Genomic DNA, 23,898 nt, shown 5'->3' with positions numbered 1-23,898 from the left:
GCTGTCCTTTTTTTCCGCAGAATTCACGTCAGACTTATTCACTGTTTTGTTACCAGGAACTGGCTCATAGATACCGGGTAAAAAATCGCAGCACAAAAGAGAAGGTGTCTCCCGGCCTGATTACAATAGCACCGGTTGCTTTGTGAAAAACACAAAAGCACCAGTAGGTTTTAATTAAAAGTCGTCCCAGTTGAACAATAAGCAGGATATTGCCCAGGTAGTCATCTGTTGTCTCATTTTGCCAAAAGGGGCGCAGCACAGGATGCGGGGTCTGACATGAGGCTGACTGGAGCGGTGTCAAATGAACATCTCTGGAGAGAGGACAGGTGTTCACAGGAAAATCACAAGGGCGACGTTATCAGGAGTGTTCATATAGCACTTATGACTCACGCAGGACAGGTAAAAGAGGCATGATGCTGAGGGGAAGGGCACTGCATGACAAATGGGATTGGATTGCTAATAAGATTTGAGCTCAATAATAGATCAATGGGGTTTAGACAGCATGAGTAATGCATGTGCAAGATAAGTTGGCTTGGCTTCAACTCAAGGACACAGGGCATGCATGCGCAGTGTGTTTTATGTGGAGGGTTTACTTTAGTTGATGTAATTGAAATGCTTGAACAGGTCTAATAGTCAGTTGTTAGGTTATGTTGGCATTGATCGGAGTTTAGCATTAATCAAATTCGTATTGCATGAAGGTTAAAGTGATGAAAAGTCCACGGAAATGCATTAGATTTGGAGCAATTACCTTTGCTGAGACTGCATGTGGGGAAATAATGTGTCCCCTGCTGCTGTAATTCAGAAGAACTACTAATTATTCCTCCAAAAAAAGTTTTAATTTGCAGTCACAGCAGCAGATACTTGAACAAAAACTTAAATCGCGCTAAAGAAACCTTGAATCATCAAAAAGTCAACTTTATGCAGCTGTGTTTAATAATCTAAATAGGATTTTCATATCCAAAACATACCGTATCAGAATTGTCTGTGTTTGATGGCTGTTTTTGACTTTGACAGTTTGGACTTCATATCTTGTATTTTAAGGTTACGCTTGTCTAAGATTGGAACTTACAAGTGGGTTGAACTGCATTTCCCATGATGCAACACAGCTGTGCTCAATTAGACCTCATTACAAGGTGCTGGATTGCCATGTGGCAAACTTTTGCCTCCACAGATGTGTGTGAGACTGTTTGAATACTTGAATGGGAGCTGAGTGTGCAGAATGGTTGGTGGTCTGCACATTGTGTGTGTGTGTGTGTGTGTGTGTGTGTGTGTGTGTGTGTGTGTGTGTGTGTGTGTGTGTGTGTGTGTGTGTGTGTGTGTGTGTGTGTGTGTGTGTGTGTGTGTGTGTGTGTGTGTGTGTGTGTGTGTGTGTGTGTGTGTGTGTGTGTGTGTGTGTGTGAAACAAGGAGTTAGCTTTACAAATAATGTAAGGAGAAAGGAGGACATAGGGCTTGCATTGCTTTAGTATCCTGAACTACCTAAAGAAACATAATGCAGTACTTTTCCTGCCCTTTCCTGTCAGATCTTTGTACTCAAACAGGTAGCCATTGGCACCTGTTTTCTTACAATCTGTCATACACTTGAGGTGTGTCGCCCTGAGGGAAATGGCTCAAATCTGACACCTGCCATGTTGTCTGTACTCCCGTGCCTGTGCATCTGCCTGACATGAATTCACCTTTGCCCTCCTGTCACAAAAAACAGTGTGAAACTGGATTGTTTTTTCCTGAAATGCTGCCAAAATGAACGAGTAGAACTGTTGAAAGGGATTGCTTGGAATGCCTGAAATGCCTGAAATGTGTCAAATCCTAAAGAACAATTTGAATTACATCAAAAACTTGATTTTACAACAACAGTTCAATTTAGCATAATAGTATGCATGCAATACAGAAGGAATGTGGTGGAAAGGCATGAACAAAGGGTGAAATTAAACAAATTGCTCATCCCTGCTATGCTCAGAGAATTCAGGGTCAAAAGGCCTGCCGTGCTGCTTTGTTTTTACGATTAACCCCACAAAAAAAAAGGAAAATCGAACAAGTACAGTACACCGCAAAGTATCTCATTACAAACCATAAATCATTGCTTTCAACAGGGTGTGCATTAGGTAGTAAACAAACCTGCGTCACCATGGAGGTTAAGAAAAATGTTGTAGCATGAGTAATGTTTGAGTCAAACATGCAAGCTACCTGCAAAACCCTCCGTGCCCCATCATGCCATGACAAAAGACCTGGAATTTCCTCTAACGACCCTAAACCATTTTAAAACATAGACGTTACATTCCTTTAATCATCATTTAGCTTTAAATGAATGATTTTGTCTATGAACCGTCGAACTATCAACGTCATACACATTGCATAAAACCAAAAGGACAGGTTCGACAGCCAGAGAGTAAAGATCAATTTACCAACAAGCCTAGACCTGAAACTAGCACCCTGCATCTTATACGTGTTTGTCAAAAAGGAACGGTTGAAAGTCAATGTCAAGTGTTTGTGCTAAGAAAGGGCAAAAGCATACGGAACACATGAGAAGGAGTTTATGTAAATGTACATACAGTATGTTTGCTTTCAGGTTTTTCTTCCGACTGAGAGCTAATGTAAATGTCAGGCAGGTTGTTTACAGCCATAGAGGTGGTGTCTTGTGATCTATCCTCTGACCTTGTGTTCCACCTCTTCCAACAAGTCTGACTACAATCTGTTGCCAGGGGTTGAAAAAGCTCCAACATCGGTTGAATCATGCTAATGATAGCGTAGCGTTAAGTGACTGTTAGCAAGACTGACCTCATTTAAGGACGCCACTGCTTCAGCTAGATTCTCCTCTCGTGAACACTATGATCCCATATGCTAAATGCAATTGCTAGGCAACAGCTTTAATGACTCTCAGTCCATGCTTCACACTTCCTTTAACATCAACCCTTTTGTTGTTCGGTTTGGGTTAATTTATCCCCCTAGAATTGCACCAGAACATCACGCGCGCTAATCAAAAGGGCACTTGGCCTGACCACAAGGGCCCTCGGGAAGTAACAGGGCAATTAGTGGGGCTAAAGGAACATTCATGCTATCTATGAGGGTACTAGGGCCAACCAGAGGAGCGCCTTTGGAGACATTGGTCCGACAATACTGCCAAGATTCAGGACACAGGCCTTTAATAGTCATCAAAAAAAGGACACCTCAGCTTTTCTGCACATCACTGCTTAAGACATTTACAAATATCACGATATCACTTCTTTTTAAAGGATGGAGACCTAATTCAATTTGCAGGTTTATCATACTGTGGGGGGTATAATTAAAGTATAATACACTCTGGTGTAAAATACATCTGGTACTGGTTTGAGCACTGACAAATAACAGTGTGTGTTGACCTTAATCCACACAGTGCCAGCCTACAGCCTTCACTTGCATGGCTGCTTTTTTTTTTTAAAGGAGGAGAGCAGCATGAAAGACATGATGGGATTCTAAAGTTTGGGTTTGGAAGTCCTCGTCCTGGTCTCCTTTTGACAGGAGAAGCAGCAAGGAGCGAGACTAAATTTACCCAGTCTGGGTCATGGCAGGATATATATATTTTTTCCATAAGAATCTCTGATGCAGAGCATGAGAGACATCTCAGACTGCAGCACACACATTGTGCAGCGTAGGACTGTGGGTGGGCTGGCTCCTTGGGCCAAAACAAAAAAACACACGCACAAAGGCAAGAGCGTCTTCCATTATTTGGGGAAAACTGATTGCAGCATAAGCAAAAGTTGCCCTGTTAGTCGCATGTCATCACGCAGCAGTGCTTTACTCCTTTTGGCTCTTTCGGTACCACGCTACTTATACGAAGATGAGTGATAGTGACATCAGGAGTCCTTAAAGTAGGAGAGGATATGGCTGTTGGGGTTGCAAAATCTACAGTTATTCTTTCCTAAAATGCAGCAGAGATAATGACCTTGGCAGAGACAGAAAAAAATTAAAATAGACAAACAGCTGTGGAATACATTGATGATAATTGTGCATATTTTTACGGAGCTATTATGCAAAATAATATGCAACAAAAAAAACCCTCTGTTCAGCGGAGGAACGTTCTTCAGAAGACTTTCAGAAAATGCAAGAGTTGCCTGTGAAAGCTGTGCCTCGAGAGCTCTTAAAATATGCATAAGAGCAATGGTAACTAAGAAACCAAATACTCACTATAGAGCAAAATATCAGAAAAACATTATGCAAATTGACCACCCTCCAAATAACACATTTTCAGTGTTTAACCACATATTCTCAACCCACGTCCAACATGAGCATAGCCGGATGAAGTCATGCTATCGCAGTTTGCTAATGCCGCCCTACCCTTGTGCATCTCCAGGCTCTGTTTCTGCTCAAATACTTCTATCTGCTGCTTTATCAGAGGAGTGGGAGGCATGTGATTAGGTTGCTACAATAGCTGCTGTGTCCCTTTTCAATAAGCAGAGGTAACATTGCTCTCATTACTGAAAGAGCGCTGGGGGAAAAGACGTGGGATCACAATGTGGATGCCATTAAATCTATGATGATTATAATGAAAATAGGACAGATGTGTTTTGAACAGTTGCCGACTCAAGGTTCCTTTGTGAGTTTCAAACTACCTTTCCGGTCGTGTTTAGTTTTAATGATGGTCTTCAGCGTACAAAATGTAAAACACGTATGCATGCGTTGCAGCCTACGGCACTTGGCTCTGTATCTCTAAACTTTGGACACCTAAGTGTTCCCATGGTAAAAAAAAACAGCTCTCATAAATACAATTAGCACACCTTCAGCAGCAGTGTTGACAGCCAGCTACAACTACTGTAAGACTAATTGCTTTCAATATGTTGCTGCTTGAGTATACAAACGCTCGTAGATTATGTAATTTGGAAAAGGGAAACACTCAAAAATGATCACACATCCCCCCCCCCAAAAAAAAACAGGCACACTAAAAATTCAGCGCTGCTTGACACGTACAGGCTGTACCACATTCAACAACTGCAAACACTGAATACAGCTGCAAGAAATCAACATCCCAAAAGTCTCATAAACAGGTAAAACAGTGTAAGCTACACCAGACTACAGAAGCATTTAGTGTCGAAATTAGTATTTAGTATTGAAATCCACCCGCCATCTGTTCTGTGATCTGCTATTAATGTGGAACATGGGACACGAAATGTGACAGGACATTTGAATTGGGAACATATTTTGAATAATAGTTTTGAATAGAGTAATTATCCCTGTTTCTCTTTGCAAACCGACACTGAAATGTTTCAAGGCAAGGCGAGCTTATATATAAAACACATGTTGCACCCCGTTAAATCAAAGTGCTTTACAAGTGCAAAATTATAGAGCAAAGAGATTCATTTCAAAACAAGCTGACAGGAAATAAGGCTTGTATAAAAGTTGTAGTGCAAGACATGGAATTAATAGATATTTTATTCAATACAAGGCTGCTGCAAACAGGGGGAAAAAAGCCTTGATATACAATTGAATTGCAATTTGTTCCAGATATATGGCACATAAAAACCGAACGCTGCTTCTCCATGTTTAGTTTTGCCTCTGGGGCCATTTAATTCCTCCTACATGGTTTTGCATAATGCTTCGTGTCTATTGTGTCCAGAATGCACAAACGGAGAAAAAAAGGTTACTATTTAATTTGATTAGGAACAAACAACACATTGTACTCCGATCAAACATAAAAAAGACATCAATATTTAAGTTGACGGTTACATCGACACCCGATTTTGGTAGCAGTCTACAAATCCGAACACAATGCCGAATCGTATCTCTATGTTTTATTTGTTATTATCCTTGTGTGATAAAGTACCTTGATCAGCACATAAAAGACTTACTGACAAAAGGTGCCTAATGGCTTGCTGGCATCCATTAACAGGAAATTAATTGTAGAAAGTAGTTATAAGCGCCACTGAAAGGATACACTATATTTCTCTGAAAGCATGCAGGACACTATGCGGGGGAGTTATTTTAGAAGAATGACATCGCGAAAAACAGTTCTTATATGCAACGTTTGCTTTTATCACTGCCATTAAAATAGCCCTCACTGTCAATTATTGCTTAAATGCTTGAATCAGCACGGAAAACGTACTTTCAGGTTATATTAATGAATGTATAAGTGATATATCGAGTAACTGTTCACACTGCACTAACTCCTATGGGCTCCATTACACGATCAAGTATTTCCAAGGTTGTAATTTTTCACGTGAGCTTCCTCAGTTCTGTAACAATCTCCTTTGAGGAAGATCTATCTGGGTTGGGTCACTGGTGTGGACTCGCACCACTCTCATGTCCCAGATGGGGAGTACATTTACACTAATCTTATGACAAACCCACTTAGCTTAACGCGGCAGCCACATAAAACATCACCACCAGGGACACATTCACAGCCCGTCTGAAAGTGATCCGGCTGAGGTTTGGGCGCAGATGAATCAGCTGCCATCTGATATTTTTGATATATCCAAATTGTTTTTGACATACTTTACTTGTACCTGCGACAGGAGGAAGTCAGGGGTCAGCCACAACTCAGCTGGAACTGCTTGCACTTCAGTGTTCAAGGACACAGCTTGCACCCCAGTTTGCTGCATAATGAAGGGTATGTAATGTGCCAACCTGTCCCCCCCACCCCACACACACACACACCTTGTAACTTGACTGTTTACAGTAAAACAGCCTCATATTCTCTCATGATATCTAACGTTATTGCAGGTTTTATGCAAGACTTTATAGGGTGTTTTTGGGGGGGCCTATTGGATCATGATCTTTGTTTTGATGCATTGAGGATACATATATTGAATAGCATCATATTACTATTACTGCAGTCAGGCTATTTGAAGCCCATCAGTGCAAGTTTTCTTCTTGCTTAGTATTGAAAGATCCTCCAAGAGGAGGAGCTCTGTATAACTCCTACAGAGCTTTCCCAGATGTATCAAAAAGAACTAGGAAATCCCGGAAGTAAAGCAACTTCCCCTTCTAAATAAAGCTAATGTATTTCTCAATTCTAGTTTGAGTGTATGTAGCAGTAAGAGCATGATCATTGGTTTATTCTTATTTTTATATATGGATTAAAATTATGCAAAGCATCTATATTATTTTATATGGAAAGTGTGTCTAAATAAAAACAATTAGTGGAGTTTCCATTAGCTCTGTGCTTTTATTTTGAAAGGTACAACCAGAACTCCGTCCCTCTATTATGCCTGGCTTGATGCAGCTTCCCGTCTCTGTAGTTCTCCTCTACAGCATGCAAATTACGGAGCAACTCCAATATCTCGCAGATTGGTTAACTACACAGAGCGCGCGGCTCGGCGCCAGAGCTGGACACTGTGCGCGCATTCCTCATTCAGAGTGGACTGTAAAAGAAGATATATTCTAAGCTGTTTATTCACAACACTAGGTTTGTTTGGTGCCTCAAACATTCAACTTAATCTTAATTAATTCTGAGAAGGCTGTGGGAGGAGGGCGACGCTCAATCATCCCGGGACCGGAGTGAAGGCTCGCCGCGCAGGGGAATAATTAGAAGCCCGTTTGTGACAGCAGAGTGTCAGACTCTAGAGAGACTGTGGAGCAGAAAGGACGAGTGGGGACTGAGGGAGCCTGTGAAGTTTCTGCGTGTGGCAGCCAGTTTTTTTAAGAACCGGGGAGAAAGTGTTGTGGAGGATAGCTCCTCTCCAATGCGTCGCGTCCCCGCGTACTGATGGACTGAGAACGGTGGAATTTGGAATATTCTTCCCCTGTTTTTATCAGTTATAGACGGTAAGTCACGACCAGAGTCACTTGTGATAAATATGTTTGTATCTCTCTAAACCTTTTTATTAAAAAAGGTGTTTACCAGGTGGACTTTGTGGGGTCTGCTCAATTATGAAATGGAATCCAGGTGTCCATTATGGGCAGGTTCCAACTAGTTATTCAGCCCAGGACCCTTCCATATTTACCGTAAACGTACAACTCCTGTAAAATGTGCTTCTGTACGTGGACTGTCAACTAGAAGTATATGGTTATGTTTCACTGGCAAGGTTTCACAAGCAGAGAAAGTCCTGTAAAAAGAAGTGTCTGGACTTGACAGAGGGAGAACAGCGAGTTTTCCTGAGGGGGCTCCATTACCTCGAGCACACCTGGCTGTTTGCCACACGCAGTTACTGTATCCTACGGCTCTGTGAAAGCTTATGGTAATTAAGGCTGGTGATGTGCCTATACACTGCTTTGTATTCATCCTACCTACTGTAAAAAATAATTAATTCATTTGGATCTATTTTCTTTACCTAAATAGAGATTTGTATGAATACACTCTATTTGCATTATTGTTTTCTGTGGCTCCTCTTTTTTTATTTGCATGTATGAATTAATAATAATGTATCACAGGTGTGTTTAATGGACACTGCATCATGATTTCTGGCAGCCAATCGGAGAGAAGAAGGGGTTACTATTTTATCAGAGGCATATTTTGCCTGTTAATCTCATATAAACTCATTAAGCATACATCCCTGGCCATACTGTAGATTGGGACGGATTAAATACATCTTGACTGCATTCAATCTTAATTTAATCAGTTTGAACTCTGTCCTGCAGGACTGGATTTGCCTTCCCCTAGATGTGAGGGTGAGTCCTATTTAAGTTAATGAAGGGAAGAAATGTCTAATTAGCTTTTGGTTGTGAAATGCATAATTGAGTTTGGATCCCAATTTCATGCTTGAATGAATCAGTGGTTAATAATGTAATATCTTGGTTTTAAGCACCCCATACCATAAATGTATGGACTGCCTAAGCCTTGTGTGTCTGAGTAATGGGAGATCAATTATTGATGGATGGTATGCGGAGACATATGTGGGCCAATTTAACACATTATGCAAAAAAGGGTGATTCACAAAGGGGTTGCTGCTTGATTCATGTTCTTGCTTCGCCCCAATTATCAATTAACAAAAGGCCTGAATACAGTTACGTTGGTGTTTTTAATAGGTGTTGTTTAATGTGTGAAACAGCCAAAGGAAATTGATCTGGCCTGTGAGAAGTCTACGGTTATAAGAGCATCAGCTGCAGGGTAGAACAGGAAAGGGGGCACTGGGAAACTTTATTAAAGCACACTACTTTCAGACACAGAGAGAGAGAGAAACAGACAGAGATATTGGAGAGCCTTCCAATGACACGGAGAAAGTAGGCAGCGTGAGCCCACAGAATATTGAATCAGTCAAAAAAAAAAGGCTGGAACAAGGGGCAAGGGAGTTGAACTATCTCTTGCCTCATGAGTGGGCGGATGTCATAATTATCATTTCTCCAGGATTGCGGTGGAGGGCCGCGGGCACTGGCAGAATCGCTGCAGATATGTGGGTGTAGTGGTGGTGTCGACCCTGTAGGGCAAGGCACATCACTTCCAATACAGAAGAGAAAGGGACAAGTCCCTCCATAATTGGTGCCAGAGAACACTGCAGGGCGCTCGGGGAACTTGATAGATGGTCAAAGCTCGTGCACTCTCATAAACAAGGCTGGGGAACGTGCACGGGAGCAAAACCACACTGGCACTCGTGCACGCCGAAGCAATAGAGTGCAGGGGGCTCTAATCTGCTATCCCATGTCAGGCTGAAATGAAACAACCCCTGGCTGGACGCAACAAGTCTCACTGACTCGCATTCACCGTCTCAGTCTCATTCTCTGCTACAGCCCCCGAGCAAAAGCAATCCTTACTTTAAGTATTAGTGGATGCACGCAACTGTTGGTTGGTGACCTCCCGAGGGTGAGAACGGGGAAGAAGATGACTCTCCTGTGCTTCTAAGCCTGGTAGTTGGTATTATATGCTTCATGCTTTGCAGCAAGGTGCGGCTAGTGAAAATTGGAGTAAATTAGCAGGTAGGGCTCATGCTGTGCAAAGCACTCCCTGTGAAAGCTTCCTATGTCATTTTAAGACACAGTATGCAGTATAATTAAAACTAGCCCATTCCTGTTTGTGTTTTTGTGTTGTCCAGGAGTGTTATCTCAAATACCTAGAGGAAAATAGCTTCTTTTCGCAATAACTCTCTAAAGCATTATATAGGAGGTAGGGGCTTCCGGCCTTTGAGACTCTGGTTAGTCGATAATGTTTGTAGGGCTTTCTTTCTTCACTACGATCACTGATGCTCCTTATTTAAGAAGGTTAGGGGCCAAGTCCTCATGTAGAAAGCCATTTTTTTGTGCAACTGTTTGATTTAAAAGGAATATTTTACTGACACAATGGTGCAAGTTGTCTTCCTAAAAACAGACATTCAGGACACATGCTGAGCCTATTTGTTTGTCTATCTTACGGAATGTATTATATTGAATAAGTAGCGCATAGATAAGATGGGCTGTGGAAAGCTTTCTGATGAAATGCTCAGTGAGCAGATTTATTTAGGGCAATAAACAGCCTTTGTTTGCAATGCAACACTCCCTTCTGTTGCATCAACGTCACGTGTGATGTGCACACATTTCCAACGCCAGATATGTGGTACGTGCTGTCGTTGTCTGTAAATACCTTCTTTTTTTATAATCTTTTCATTTTGTGTTGATGATAAGCATTTTAAGGTGCCTGGCAGTGATCCATGCCAAATACAAACAGGGAATTATCATTGTCGAGATGTTTAGTGATATGACTTTGAAGCTTTTGTTCTTTTCAAACACGTTTGAACAGGAGCTTTATTAACTGTCCAGTTTCTCTCAATGCCCGCTGTGGCATTCCAACATAATTGGCCCTGAAAGGTCCCGTTCTAAAAGGACCGTACAGGTCAGCTCAAGTCTCTGTAGCTGTTAAGTCATCAGACCCTCAATTAACCCAATCTTAAAAGAGAAAACAGGCTGGAAAAACAACTTACCTTTTTATCAAATCTGTGTTAAAGTAATGTGTAATCCAAAACTTGCTCAAAGCTTCTCGAGACAAGACTTTTCTACAGAAATATGCCATTTTTATCAGCCGATTTGGTCTTATTGCCTTAATGTGCACTTAAACTAACAAGTTAAATCACATTTTTTTTTATTTAACATTGAATATTAGGCTTTTTCAGTGAGGTTTTTACTTGTTAACGGTCAAATGTTGTCCATTATTCAGGATTTGTTCTTGCATTTTGGGAAAACCTAAGCAACACCCTGTTGTCTGAGACTGAAGTGTATTCCCCATGAGCTTTATGGATTGTGACCTATCTCGTAACAGACTTGCACAGACTTGACATCCATCAATCTCTCCATCTTCTAACCAGCTTATCCTGTTGAGGGCCGAAGACTTACAGTAGGCTACTGTATGTCCACGTCCTCTCTGTGTGTGTATTGCTAATGGCTAATCCGTCTGATACTGGCAGTCTTGTTTTTTCCAGACTAGATTTCCTTCAGCCATGTGCATCAGTCTGCTCCGGGTGTCAAACGGGTGGAGGTACTGGCTCTCTGCATCATTAAGCAAGTTAAACTGATCTCGGTGTGTCACAGGACTGAATTATGGGAAGTGTCTACTGAATAAAGAGGGCAGAGCTGACAGAATTACAAAAGAAGGTACCCACCATCGGAAACTGACTGAGGTAAAAACGTACCCGTGCATGTTTCCCAAACAGTAAGAGATAGTCTGTGTTAATCTTCTGTCCTGTTATTACTTTTTTTCTCCACAAGACCTGAGGGAATCTTGGATATGTTTTTGCAAGGTTAGCTAAAAGCTAATCCAAAGGGCTTAAAGCCGGGGCAGAATTATTTTGTGTATTTTTTTTTTTCTTCTCATTTAATTCTTCTCATGAACATGTACGGGCTCAGCATACTCAAATATATGAACTGTAATACAAGTTTAAAATGTGCAGGATCACTTATGTAATCTACAAATACAGTCAACTACTAGTTCATGTACAACGCTTTAAATATTTATACTTTATTGAGTTATTGTCATGAAACTATTCAGCTGGGACTAATGACTACATCTACCAGCAGATGTGATCATAAAAACAAGCTTCATAGTAATTCGTCCAATTAGTCAACATGTTTCTGTTGAAGAAAAGAAGCATACAGTATATTACATCTCAAACTGGTTATGCATCTGCCAATTAAGAATGAAAAATACATGTCCATGCATGGCTCTGTCATCAAACAGATTGTGTAACAGAGTGTGTGAGTGCCTATCAGTTCGTTTTCTGATGAAGTCTGCACAACAGCACCATTGTGTCTTAACCTCTCAGTCCTGCTGTACAAACACTACACAATGTCCTAGGTTGTGCCCTTTTATATTGTTTATCCTCTGTAAGCAGGTCTCTCTGCCTATAATGTGTGGCTCCTTTGAGTCTGAAGTGTGTGTATCAGGCAGCAGATCTATACCTATTTATGGAGTGAATCATAGGACTATCATTACTGTTACCCTGCTGCATTTTTAACCAAGGGCCGGTACTACTTTCAGAATTGGCACTTTAAGCAGCTGAGGAGAGATAAAAACAACCTGGACATGCTGATTTAAAATGAAATCCAATCAATATGTCTCGACTAATTCATTCACGATTAATGATTTTACTGTGCAACAATCAGTCATTTATTATGTCCCTTGTTTGATTGAGACAGCTTTCTATGGATAGTGTATTCTGAATCCATTCACTCACAATTTAACAGTCCTGCTGGGCACTGGTTAGTCACTCCTGAATACAACGTGTCCACTTTTAGAGGGACAATACTGTACACAGGAAATTTACATCTGTTTGGCGCAGATGTCTTCCCTTACAAAATGCACCTTGATGCCACTATACACTGGTGTAATCTGCCTGTTCGTTTCTGGAGAACTAATTACTGCGCATTAGTTAAACAGACCATTTGAAATGCAAGCCTGCTAAATCACGCTTGCCAGGGGAGCAACGACGCCCCCCCCCCCCCTCCCCTCCCCGTGCGGTCTTTGTGATGCTATTATTAGTTCTATCATGCATATGTTCACTATCAAAAATGAAGGCCCACAAGCAGTGTAGAGAAGAGGATATGCAGTAAACACGGAGCTGAATTTGTGTACCTGTATTTGAATATCTAAGAGGGTTCTATGTGTGAAGCAGTTCAGAATGAGGCAGCCATATGATCAGCTGCCAGCTGTTGGGACTGCTGCACACATGAAAAGCACACAGCTGATGTAGCTTTTTAACAGGCCACTGATGATGTTTCTCAAGATGCAACCCCATGTCGGAGCCATCAGAGCACGGGCATGATCCTCGCTTGCCTGGTCACCGAGGCTGTGTGCTCACAGCGCTGCCAAGAGGATCTTTGTTTCTGCATGGTAGAGCAGCTGGTGGAGGGACTCTGGGTTGCTACAGCCTAACTCCTGTCCAGGTGGAGAATGTGGGGTTGATTCAAGAGTTTAAAAAGACCCTATTATGCTTTATTAGGTATTTCCCTTTCCTGTACTGTGTATTTGTGCATGTAAATGGTGTGCAAAGGCTAAAATCCCAAAGTGTAGTTTCTCTCCAACAGCTACATTGGACTCCTTTGTTACAAAATGACATCACAACCTAAGGCAAGGCAAGGCAAGGCAAGGCATGGCAAGTGTATTTGTATAGCACATTTCAAAGTGCTTTACAAAAAGGAAAGACCTGTGATTCTCATGGCTATTGATAGCGAAGACTATCAAAGAAAATGAGGGAAATATAAAAATACAGGCCACATCAGGAAAAGGATGGACCATTCTTACTTTGAGTCGAAAGCATGCCACCATAGAAGGGCACGGATTCTTCGCACCTACATTGATACATCATTTGGCCTCCTAATAAGTCTTAAAAACATATCCTGTCCAAGAACAATTTACAACTGCTTGAAAATTCTCCATCATGGTGTTTGATCCTGGGTTACAGATACAGATTACATTTACATTTTAGACATGGAGATGATGCACCGGCATATAATGCACTGTTTATATGACAGGGAACCTCAGGCTTCGGGGAATTAAAATGGACGCCTTCACCCTCCCTGTTGTCAAGCGCCATAAATCACCATGACTGCAGGTAGCCTAGCAATCAAGAGGACGGAGGTCATAAACGGTTTGGAACTGAAGTGGCAGTGGAGCCTTTTAATACTTTAGAAACCTCCGATATACATGTTTTAAAACCCAAATACGGAGTGACTTTTATCAGTCCTGACAGAGATGGGAGAATGGGTTCTATCTGTCGCGCGCCACAAGGGATAACAAGCCTTTCATACTTGTACATCAAGTTGCCTCACGCAACAGAAAAAGGAATTAGGCTCCTGCCTTATGGGCTATTTGTGGCTCCAGCATGCTTTACTTACTTTGACAGTGACGAGGACAGAACACGACTACAGTTACGTTCACATTATCTGCAAATTATGTCCTAAACTGTCAACTGGATGGTGTGCACATAAGTCAGTTCAAATCCAGGTTGTGTACTGTTTGTGTTCTGTGTCGGTTCACTGCAAACTATGACAAATGTACGAAGGGTAAAAATAAGTGGTACAGCAACGCTCTGACCGTTTGGTGCATTATGTGTGAAAAATCAATGGAGAACAAGGGCACATGTGCTTTGTGCTTTCCAGTAAAGATTGCATGCTCAGTGCGACCCCTGGCTTTCCAAATGTGTAGCATGTCACTTTGTTTTGGAAAAGTGTTTCAAAGTCAGAATCGACTGGGCTTTAAAAGAAGCAGGATATGTTTTATTATTTTTGTCAGAATCCTCAAGCTGTGAGCTGGGCTGAGAGCAAAACCTTGGCATTATCTGCAGCTTCATTGCTTTTTCACAAAACAAGGATAGATGTTGCCTGTTGACCTCAAGGCTAATTATCTTGGTTGGTGGTACACAAAGGAGGAAATAAAGAAGAGTGAAATATTTAAGTTGTGCTTTTGGTGCAGCCTGGACTTTGTGTTTGTTGTCTTACTGCAGTAATCATGAGCAAAGACACTAAATCATTTCGAACTGCAGGACTCCCTCGTAGCCAAACATGACCTTTCTTTGAAGAAGGTAAGAAGCAAAGAGAGTTCCCTTTAGGGTGCAATAAAGCCTAGAAGTTGAACTTGGACGTCACTATGATTGATGTTCAGCCATTTGAGATTCTGCAGTTGAATTGTTAGAGGGGACCTCTTTTCACCCTGCGTCCGAAACCAGAGCCCAGTCTGCTTCGGTTGGTTAGCTGGCTATGTTGTGATTGGCAAACCACTTAGAGATGTCCCGCCCCTTAGCCTATGCAATGTGTTACAATTGCTAATGTGTTAGGGAATGTCACTATGTTACGGCAGTAAGCAAAGGAGTCCAATGGAGGCGTTCCAGGCGGGGAGTAGTGTGTAGCCCTTGGGATTTTAGCCTTTGCAGTCCATTTAGATGCACACAAACATATATAATAATTTGGGGAAACCTCAAAAAGCAAAACATGGCCTCTTTAATGTTACTCTACTTCGCATTGAGTGACAGGAGTACATTTTGTATATTCATAAACAGTGAATAACTTTGAACCGGATCCTCATGATAAGACAGCAGTTTCTCAGAGCACTGTAGGAGGAACATCTATGTGTCATATGAACATGGGCGTTCATGATTTATCCGTGTTCGCGTCACAGAGGAAGCCTAGTCAGTGTGACATGATAACACACTCATGAGGGGACATTGGACTTTCATGATATTATGGAACACTGCACTATACTGGAACAAGAGCACTCAACGCTGGACGTAATTCAGTGTTAACATGCTATTAGTGAGTCGATACACAACCTAAATCCTGTTGTGTATGTTATAGCACCTGTCGAAAGCCTGATAAATATTCGATCAACAGATTTTTCTTCTCCACTTCCCCTTTGCAGTCTTTCCCATTTCAGCGCCGTCTATCTTTTTGGTTCTCATTTGATGTCGGACGAAGACTTGGCTTCACACACATGCATGAGGGGAGGATTCATAGGGCTTCAGTAGGCCTGTAATTGAATTGTCTGAACAGCAAGAGATGCGCATTTTAATTTTGAGAAAAAAGGAGCACACCGCAAGAGTGTTTCATCTTCTAGTGCCTGTCACGCTGAGTCCCATGCAACATTGATTACGCGGAAAAATGGATCAGTTAAAGAAGTCTGTTTTGAAATACAGAAGAAAGAGTGCATGAGGCTAATGCCTTCCATATCTGCCCTCTGCAGTGTCATCATGCAGCCTGCGATAACATCTGTTAATAGTCTAGTTTCATTTCGCATTGTCTTACGAGCCATCAGGGTCGTAGGGCGAGTGCCGCGGGTGCCATGACCACCTTCAGACTTCTGCACAAGCAAACTCGGATACATAATGAAAAGGAAATGGACAGAGATATTCTGGGAGGCCAGCTTTTTTGGATCCCATATCCGAATGTTATCACTGTCCAAACAATACATATTTAATAGGCTTTGCAAATTAGATTTCATTGTGACCCACAGCATTGTCCGCCATTGACAAACATGGATAATTGGAGCTTGTACAATCATATCTCCCCTTATTTTCCTCCTGTTGTTGGATCAACATGGTCATTATTTAGCTGGGGTGTATAAGAGGCTTCAGAAATGTAGCATATATGTTTTTGAGCAAATTTGTTATTATCCAAAAGGGTTAAAAGCATCATTATAGCACGTCAGATTTGGCTCTTATCTGGCTATTTGGGTTCTCCCTGTTGTTGGATATCCCTCGAGGCAATAACATGCAACTAATTATTCTAGTGAATTCTGTCTGAAGTTGATTCCCTGTAGAATGTGCAGTATGTGAAACTGTATTTAAGTTGGTAGTATATTATGAGTGATGATATTTGTTAAGAAATATTTATGTATTTAGACTTAGATATGAAAATCAAAAAACGTACTTGTTGTAGTTGTGAGTTTCATGTCGTGAGAGTCTAGAAAAGTTTAGAGTGACCTTGGGGTATATGTCTAAATGTTGGAGGTTGTGTTGTCTTGCTTTTCATTCATTATTTGTACTTTATTGAACAGAAACACTATATAGCGAGGCACTTTGAAATAGGCAAAAGAGGTCAAAGAGAGAGAAGAAGTAGGAGCGAAGTTACTTTTTAAGAGACTCCTTCAAATTCAGCTTTTGTCTTTGGGGCTGAGCACCCCTTTGAGGGGTTTGGTTGTCTCCCTGGACGCCGTCCTCTGTGTGTGTGGGGTTTGGAAAGACTTTCATCTGAACTGACTACAGTAATCTGATATATATTCAAACTTTTGTAGTCACGCTCCTGCAAGTTTTTTAAATTCTATATAGTGAGTCACGGAGCTACGACGGACAGATTAACACTCTGCTTGTGATTAGACACTTCAATCAACCCCTGCCCCTGAAATGTACCTTACATCTGATTGACTTTCAATGGGCAGTTAGTATTTTAGAGTCAACAGACTGAAGTCCCATTAATAGACGGATCACTCAGAGGTTGCGGTACCTGACAAACACTGATCTGCACCGGCTGTATCTGCTGAACTAGACTTGCCTCGTCTTGGTAGAACGAAGCTTTCAAGATACTAATCGGATTTGTTAACAAGAACAGCTGCGCCTTCTTGCCGTCTTTCCATGTTCTATCTCTTTGAAGAATTCTGTCAGCGAATGGTGGATATCTAGTTATCCCTGATGACAGGAAGCTGCCTATACTTCTCCGTCTCATGGGAGCGATCTTGCCTTTGATCCATTGTGATCTCAAATTAGAATAATTGATTTAGATATGGCTCATCATTAAAATCAAATTCCAGCATTTCCGTTGTCATACAACATACATCCTGATTAAAACAAATTCTAAGTCATAGGATATTGGTTAAATTGGACAGGGCTGTCTGTGGGACCTCTTGTATAAGTAGTTCACATTGGAAAACACAATCAGAATAACATTATAAAAGTGATGAATAAAGGTGTTGTTCATGATTAGCTTACATTCAGTCCAGTCAAGTGCAAGTTATTGGACGGGCGATAAAGACACCACTATTCAGTTCTTTATTTAGACTGGCTTTTATAAATCTTGCCGTGACACAGACTCTAGAGGGATTGAGCTGACTTCTGCCTTTGTATGACTCACACTGAGTGAGTCTTTGTCCTTGTTCATGAGTCTGCATATAAAGGGCAGAAAAATCAGTCAAATGAGAAAGTCATTTCTTTAAATGTACCATTATCCCAGTGTGAGTCACCGTAAAGAAACACTGTCGTACTGTCTTTGCCCATCTCACGAAATGCATTTACTCATCGGTAATGCAGTTTCTGGGGGGATTCTGATGAGAACACGGATTATTAGCTGCTACACTTGGTTTGACTTAAATTATTCAAGTCCACCCAGGAACCTATAACATTGCTAAGGGTGTATTTAGTGTAAAACAGTGGATATGTAGACCCTGTTTGCCTCTTCCTGTTTGCCCATGTTTCATTCATTTGACCTATAATAAGACAATTCCACGGCACACGACCGGGGTTACTTCACCTCATGCGTGTGATGCACCCATGTCATTTTACGCTGTCACGCACAAAAACCAATGTTCACGTATTGTATCGCATGAAATTTGTATGACTTTTGACACAAAGAACAACAAAAGTCCACATATTTTGACACATGAGACGTACATGCCATTTGGATCACTGGGGACATATATATTTAACAGTGTCTTACATTTTAAAATTATACAATTGAATTTATGTCCAGAATATAAAAACAATGTGAACTGAATTTTCTTCTTCTCCCTCTCCCCACCCCTTCTGTCTTCTATCTTTTCTCCACAGATAACTCCGACCGAAATGGTGCCCTGTATCCTTTTCATCGGCTTGTTTCTGACTGCAGCCCTTTCCCAGGATATCTATCCCTCACAGGCATCCTCCTCCATAAGTGAGTCTTGTGACTCATTGTGCTCCTGCGAGGGAAAAGATGGCATCCTTCATCTGAACTGTGAGCAAAGAAACATCAGCAAAATCTCCCAAATCAAAGTCCCCTCAGGTGTGCCTTTCCACCTGAACCTTTACAAAAATGACTTGGTGGAGCTCCGCGCAGAGGAGATGGAAGGGCTTAAGAATGCCCTTTCACTGCACATCGGGGGTAATAGTATTCAAGAGCTGGAACCAGGGGTGTTTAGCAGTCTCGGTTCACTGAAAAAACTCCACATAAATAGCAATTTCCTTGTCACTCTGAAAGAGGACACTTTTCAAGGCCTGGTGAATTTGGAGTTCCTCCAAGCTGACACAAATTTCATTCGGGTCATCGAGCCCGGGGCCTTCAACAAACTGATCCGCCTCAAGGTCCTCATCCTTAATGATAATGTCATCGAGTTTTTACCCAACAACATTTTCCGGTTCGTACCCCTCACCCACCTGGACTTACGTGGCAACAAACTTCAGACTCTGCCTTATGTCGGCTTTTTGGAGCACATCGGACGGATAATGGAACTGCTTTTGGAGGACAATAAGTGGGTGTGTGACTGTGATATTTTACATTTAAAGATCTGGATGGAGAACATGAGGGCCCAGTCAGCAATCGGGGATGTAGTCTGCAGTACACCTCACCACCTAAAGGGGACCATTCTGGCTAAAGTCAAGAGGGATGTTCTCTGCCCATCCCATGCTGATATAAACCTGGAGGAGCCATCAAAGTCACTGGATATGGTTGTAACGCCCTCATCCAAAGCGTCCCAGATTCCCAAGTTGATTGATGCCAAAGACGACGCCAAGGCACCGACACCGTCTAACCTTCCCGGCAGTCCTTGTGTGGAGCACTGTTCCTGTCACAATCACCCTGTGGCTGGCTTTTTGATGCATTGTCAGGACAGAGGCATTCAGAAGGTATCAGATATCGGAATACTTCAGCAAAGCCCCGCTAAGCTGGTCATGACGGGAAATATGATTCAGAAGCTCTTGAAGTCGGATTTTGTCACATATGATAGTTTAGAGTTGCTCAACTTGGCCAACAACAGAATTGATTACATTGACAACGAAACGTTCCTCAGCTTGAGCAGCTTGAAAAAACTCTATTTGAATGGCAACCGAATTGAAAAACTGTTCTCCACAATGTTTGTTGGGCTCCACAACCTTGAATATCTGTATCTGGAATACAACCTTATTAAAGACATTGCCCCAGGCACATTTAATCCCCTGCCAAACCTGAAGCTGTTGTCATTAAACAACAACCTGCTCAGCTCCCTCCCAGCGCAGATTTTTCGCAATGTGCCCCTCACCAAATTAAACTTGAGGAAGAATCTACTTATGCACCTGCCAGTGAGCAACGTGCTCGATCAACTTGACTCGCTTGAGCAGATTTATTTAGAGGACAACCCCTGGGACTGCAGCTGTGACTTGCTCAGCCTCAAACAATGGGTGGAGAAGCTTCGAAAGGACACCGTGGTTGGCTCCATTTATTGCCACAGCCCTAAGAAAGTGATGCAGTCTGAGCTGAGGAGCGTCCGTCATGAGGTGCTATGTCCCGGTCTGGGGACTTACTACCCTATATCCCCAGGTGGTGAGGAGAGCGTGACCGCCACCCTGGGGCCTGACAGCCCAAGAAAGGGTTTGTTCAGCTCACTCACGGACACTGTCCCACTCTCTGTGCTCATCTTAAGCCTCCTCATGTTTGTCCTCATGATTATCTTCTGCTCAGCCGGATTGGTGGTGTTTGTAGTGCATCGGCGGCGGAGAAGAGCAAAGAGAAAAGCAGCCGAGGAGCAGCCGAGAGAAAACAGCAGCAGCAGTCCAATTCACTTACACTACAGCATGTACGGGCAGAAAACGACACACCACACTTTGACACAGAGAACAGGGTCTGCCTCTCTGTATGAAGAGCGATCACACAGTCCTATTGTGCAGATCTGTCGCAACCCCACCTACTGCTCCCAGCACAAGGAGCACAACGCCGATTTGGATTATGGCCTCGACGATCCCAGCGCCAAGCATCACCTCTGCCGGAGTATCATGGAGAAGGAGAACACTTCCCCGCTCACAGGAAACCCCAGCTTAAAGTTCCGGCCCATGACTGGAGAGTGCCCCGCTGAGTTCGTCACGCTCGGGAATCCCAACTCCTTGTACAGGAACATTCTGGAGCGGGAGAAGGAGCTGCAGCAACTTGGAATAACTGAGTACCTTAGGAAAAACATGCCCCAGCTTCAGTCTGCTGTAGACATGCAGGTCCCTGGGCACCAGGAGGAGTTAAAGCTAATGGAGACGATTATGTACTCAAGACCACGCAAGGTCATGCTTGAGCAAACTAAGAACGAGTACTTTGAACTCAAGGCCAACCTGCACACTGAGCCAGACTACTTGGAGGTTCTGGAGCATCAAACTGCATTTAACTGAACTCGAGCATAAAAAAAATATATATATAAACCTATATATTATGTTTGAACCAAGTGCCTTGTCCTGTTTGCCCTCCTGTACTTTCCACAGTGTGAGATATATATCATGGGCACACCCACTTTTAGTTATATTGTAGCACAGAATGTAACTGGTTTTGTTTGTGTTCCGTTTAATCTGTTGACAGCCATGTTATGTAGCTGATGAGAGTAGTGTGTGGCCAAATGTAAAGAAGCTATCACAGTGGACCTGGGTTGAAACCCCTCTCTGAAATGGGCTAAATCAGCTTGTGATGATTGATTAAATCTGAATTGATCCGCACAGCTCACCAGATGTTCGGAAAAGAAGTGGGTGAATTTCAATCACCACTTGACCCAGAATTGCTGTTTAATCAGTGTATCCTGTGTATGACCTGATTACGCCCTCTGTCAACACAAGCCAGCTGGAATGCTGTAACGAAATGTTCAATGTGCCGTAGAGTCAGCGAAATGCCAACTGTACATTGGAAAGCAGCAGTAGGAGTGTGGCTCCGCTGCTATACTGTCAGCTCCTTCGATCGATTCTATACACTGCAGTCAGAGATCCTTTTATTTATTTTTATACAAACTGGTGACATTCACAGAAAGGATGTTTTATTTTATTTCATTCAGTAAATACAGCACTTAGAGTATATTATACACAACTGTAATCTTGTAAAAAACAAAAAAAATGCATTGCACTAATCAAATGCCATAAGATGGTGCATGACAATCAAAAAAGGCCTGCTGATTTTATTTTATTTTATCTTATTCTGCCGGAAATAATGAGGCACAAATGTGTATGGTACTACAAGTGTGTGTTCGTGTGCGCGAGCGGATGTGAGATGTCGCTGTTTTGTTGTCTGACGAAAGCTCCTCCCTCATGCTGATTGGCTGAGCTGCTTCTCAGAGGCGGGGCGTGTTCACCCGTTAGCACACCGAGGGTCACTAGCTCCAACTTACCTGCCGACTGACTTCAAGCCAACCTCTTCTCCGTTTCATATGAAAAGCAATGGACCGCTGGTGACTGACATTTGCGATTGTGGACACTGTCACACACTCCTTCATACTCCTGGAAACATTTGAAACGGTTCATGTAAGCACACACTCTGTAGCTTTTCTACTTTAGATCGAATTATTTATTCTGTATATTTTGTATATACCTATGTTCCATTATATCTTTGTTTTTGTGTGCCTTCAGTGCTGTACAGAATATAAACAGAAGCTGTAACTGATGAACAGGAAATAAAGAGTTGCAATATTACATTAACTTGGAGCTGGATTTATGGTTAGTGCATCATAGTTACTGTACACAGATGCAGCCACTCTGCAGTGCAGCCAAAGAATTACATCCCCCCGTAATGTGTTGTCAGACCTCCACAGAGCGGGTGTGTATGTGCATGCATGTACTTGTGTAAACACTATTTGGTTGTATTCCTGCTGTGTGAATAATTTAACCCCCCACGATGGCTCAAACCTAGTCCTTAATCACACAACAACGGCTGCAGGGTTTTCACCAGCCACGAGTTTTATTTCATCTCTCTACTCAAGGGGGAACGGCAGACCCTCTCTAATTCCTCCTTTTACCTCCATAAATGAGGTTTCTGCAGCTTCTTTGCAAGAACACACACGTTACCTCACTCATACACGACTCGCATACAAGTCCAGATACCGCACCGAAATGAATAAATTAAGGTTTATAGATTCGTGTATCATTTGAGGGATGCAAACAGACCCGTACACACACAGCAGGGAAGACGAATTATCCACCGCAGCTCGATCCAGTGAGACTCATAAGCCTCCTCTAAAGGTGAGACATTAGCAAAGTGCATTACTGTGTTCAGAGAGATTCTTTACTTTAGGGACTGCGAATAAATGGAATTACGTCTGAACCGAAGCTCACCATTGGGCCCATCTTGCAACAGAGCTGCAATGTCGAGTACATTTAATAAGTTAACTAAACAACTCATAGAAGCAATACATATCAAGTATCATATATTGTCTCTGTGCCAAAAGGAAATTGAACAATTCTAACGAGCCTTTCCTGTGGTTATTCATGTTGACTTCAGACTAAACCTGTACATTATTTGTCATAACATGTTTTAAATACAACATTTGACCCATCCCTGTGAGTTATTGAACATTTCTTATGTACGACAAAACATATAAGAGAATAAGAACCAAGTTAAAGGTGAAATGTATTCATTATTCCATTAAATTATTCAGTTTTTTGCATGGTTTTGTAACCCCAAGTATAGCATATTGTACAGTATGTTCCCCTCACACTTTCTTGTGACATTAAGAGTTTTTGCTGCATACAATTGCACAATAATAATGAATAATGGTGCTGCATCACAGCTAAGTAGCTCTTGTTTGGTAAAAAGCTATAGAGACCTATCTCTAATGACTACGGATGATCACTTCTGAGAGGCAGCGGCTGGAAAAATATCGCTGATGTTCTTACTGTTATCACGTGTAATGCAATTATGTGGAAGCATGTGCGGTGGTGCTACACGTGTGAAGATAACCAGTGGTGAAACACATTGTTTATGCAAGCAAGTCCACAGACCTGAACTCAAACAGCACACCAGTAACCAACAGTGACTATTTACGAATCATTTTGAACACTGCCTATGTTTGTTTTGCACCGCAGCCAGACATAATCATGTCCTGTGACCGAAATGTAATTAAAACAGACCAAACAGTAAGGCCTTT

General features: G+C 42.1%; 1 protein-coding gene across 3 annotated transcripts; it reads left to right on the top strand.

Moving 5' to 3' along the window:
- Nucleotides 1-7,248: 7,248 nt before the first annotated feature.
- slitrk6 (SLIT and NTRK-like family, member 6) lies at nucleotides 7,249-22,447 on the top strand. Of its 3 annotated transcripts, none has more exons than XM_063878025.1 (3): nucleotides 7,249-7,733; nucleotides 11,291-11,488; nucleotides 18,617-22,447. In XM_063878025.1, exon 3 carries the CDS (start codon nucleotides 18,632-18,634, stop codon nucleotides 21,167-21,169), a length of 2,538 nt encoding a protein of 845 aa, XP_063734095.1. In that variant the 5' UTR covers nucleotides 7,249-7,733; nucleotides 11,291-11,488; nucleotides 18,617-18,631; the 3' UTR covers nucleotides 21,170-22,447. The 3 variants fall into 3 exon arrangements, with proteins under 3 accessions (XP_063734095.1, XP_063734096.1, XP_063734094.1); XM_063878026.1 differs by lacking the exon at nucleotides 11,291-11,488 and adding an exon at nucleotides 8,547-8,576; XM_063878024.1 differs by lacking the exon at nucleotides 11,291-11,488.
- The last annotated feature ends 1,451 nt before the right edge of the window (nucleotides 22,448-23,898 follow it).

Source organism: Eleginops maclovinus, chromosome 24 (genome assembly GCF_036324505.1).
Source record: "Eleginops maclovinus isolate JMC-PN-2008 ecotype Puerto Natales chromosome 24, JC_Emac_rtc_rv5, whole genome shotgun sequence".
Classification (NCBI taxonomy): Eukaryota; Metazoa; Chordata; class Actinopteri; order Perciformes; family Eleginopidae; genus Eleginops; species Eleginops maclovinus.
Note: the sequence above shows the minus strand (reverse complement) of the source record. Positions and strands in the feature narration are given on the sequence as shown.